Source organism: Cariama cristata, unplaced genomic scaffold (genome assembly GCF_000690535.1).
Source record: "Cariama cristata isolate BGI_N322 unplaced genomic scaffold, ASM69053v1 scaffold26416, whole genome shotgun sequence".
Lineage (NCBI taxonomy): Eukaryota > Metazoa > Chordata > Aves > Cariamiformes > Cariamidae > Cariama > Cariama cristata.
The window spans coordinates 487-2,121 of record NW_009621923.1 but is presented as its reverse complement, the minus strand read 5'-3'; the positions used below and the strand labels follow the sequence as shown (position 1 = coordinate 2,121).

The following is a 1,635-nucleotide window of genomic DNA, read 5'->3' as shown; positions in this document are numbered from 1 at the left end:
TGCCGCCTGCCCGGATCGCGAGTCTGTTTGGCGTGGGCTTTGTCGAGCCCCACTGCAGCCCTCTGGGAGTCCTGCACTCCTGGCAGTGCCCTGAGTCCTCCAGGCACAGCTGCAGTGCCCCGCTGTGCAGGCACCGTTGCTTTTGGGTGAGCAGCCCATCCTGTGCCCTCGCGCGCGCTGCTGCCCTGCTGAGCCAATGCCACACCGGGCTGTCTCTGTTCCAGGCTCCGGGCTGCACCAGCCCCACCCCAGCCCAGCCGTTGGAGGGGAGGAAGTTGTCCGTGGCATCGCCGTGGAGAAGTTTGACATTGTCAAGAAATGGGGTATCAACACGTACAAGGTGAGCTGCTTCCCGGGACTGTCGGGATGGCCCAGCTCGCTGCCAGGGCCACACAGCAGGCTGAGGCTTGTGCCAGCCCCTGCACTAGGGGCGAAGGAGCAGCGGGAGGCGGAGGATGCGTCCGGGGATCTCCCCACAGAATTCATGGGGACAGCTTTGCAGCTCCCCGCTGCCCACAGCAGCAAGGAGGGCTTCCTCCCTGTCAGCCAGGGACCTGGGGCCTCCTCACACCTTCCTCCCTCGCCCTGCAGTGTACCAAGCAGCTGATCTCAGAGCGGTTTGGCCGGGGCTCCCGCACCGTGGACCTGGAGCTGGAGACACAGATTGAGCTGCTCCGGGAGACAAAGCGCAAATACGAGTGTGTGCTGCAGCTCGCGCGGGCTCTCACCAACCACTTCTACAGCCTGGTGCAGACACAGCACGCCCTGGGGGATGCCTTTGCGGACCTCAGCCAGAAGTCTCCCGAGCTGCAGGTATGCCCGCCAGGGAGGTGGTGCGTGCTTTGCCTCTGCCTGTGCTGCATCCCCTCATGCCTGGGGAGGAGACCTGGACACCCAAATCAACCCCGGGTTCTGCAGCACAGCCGGGGGCGGCTCTCTGCTCTGCAGCACCCCAGGTGCGTGAGGTGAAGCAGGAGGATGGGGATAAACGTGCTTGGTGAAGGCTGCAGGGCAGGGGAGGGCATCAAGGGCCATGTCCCAGCGCCTCCTTGGAGCACCCGGGGCCAGGCTGATCCTGGGTGCGTGGGAGGAGAGAGGGGGTCTTGCTGGTCCAGGCCCTGACTCATCCTCCTCTCCCAGGAGGAGTTTGGTTACAACGCGGAAACACAGAAACTGCTCTGCAAGAACGGAGAAACACTACTGGGGGCTGTCAACTTCTTTGTCTCCAGCATCAACACACTGGTGAACAAGACAATGGAGGACACGCTCATGACAGTCAAGCAGTACGAGACAGCCAGGTAGAATAGCGGTGTGGCCCATGGGCCAGGGCTAGGTGCCAGGCGTTCTGGGGCGCGGAATTGTGGGGCTGCAGCTCTGACACCTGCTGTCCTGCACAGGCTGGAGTACGATGCATACCGCACGGACCTGGAGGAGCTGAGCATGGGCCCTCGGGACGCCAGCACCCTGTGCCGGCTGGATGCAGCCCAGAGCCAGTTCCAGAGCCACAAGGACAAGTACGAAAAGCTGCGTGCTGATGTGGCCATCAAGCTCAAGTTCTTGGAGGAGAACAAGGTGGGGAGGGATGTGGGGCTGGGAAGGGGCTGCAGGGTGCAGAGCGGGGGTCTGCTGTGCGCT

The 1,635-nt window shown here is 63.3% G+C and overlaps 1 protein-coding gene across 2 annotated transcripts in view; it reads left to right on the top strand.

Moving 5' to 3' along the window:
- The window catches only part of ARFIP2 (ADP-ribosylation factor interacting protein 2), a 5,596-nt gene that overhangs the window by 3,476 nt on the left and 485 nt on the right, over positions 1-1,635 (top strand). For both annotated transcript variants that reach the window (XM_009702163.1, XM_009702162.1), the window contains exons 4-7: positions 225-340; positions 592-813; positions 1,141-1,298; positions 1,398-1,572. In XM_009702163.1, the coding sequence (XP_009700465.1) occupies positions 225-340; positions 592-813; positions 1,141-1,298; positions 1,398-1,572 (671 nt within the window). The remainder of the gene's footprint in view (positions 1-224; positions 341-591; positions 814-1,140; positions 1,299-1,397; positions 1,573-1,635) is intronic.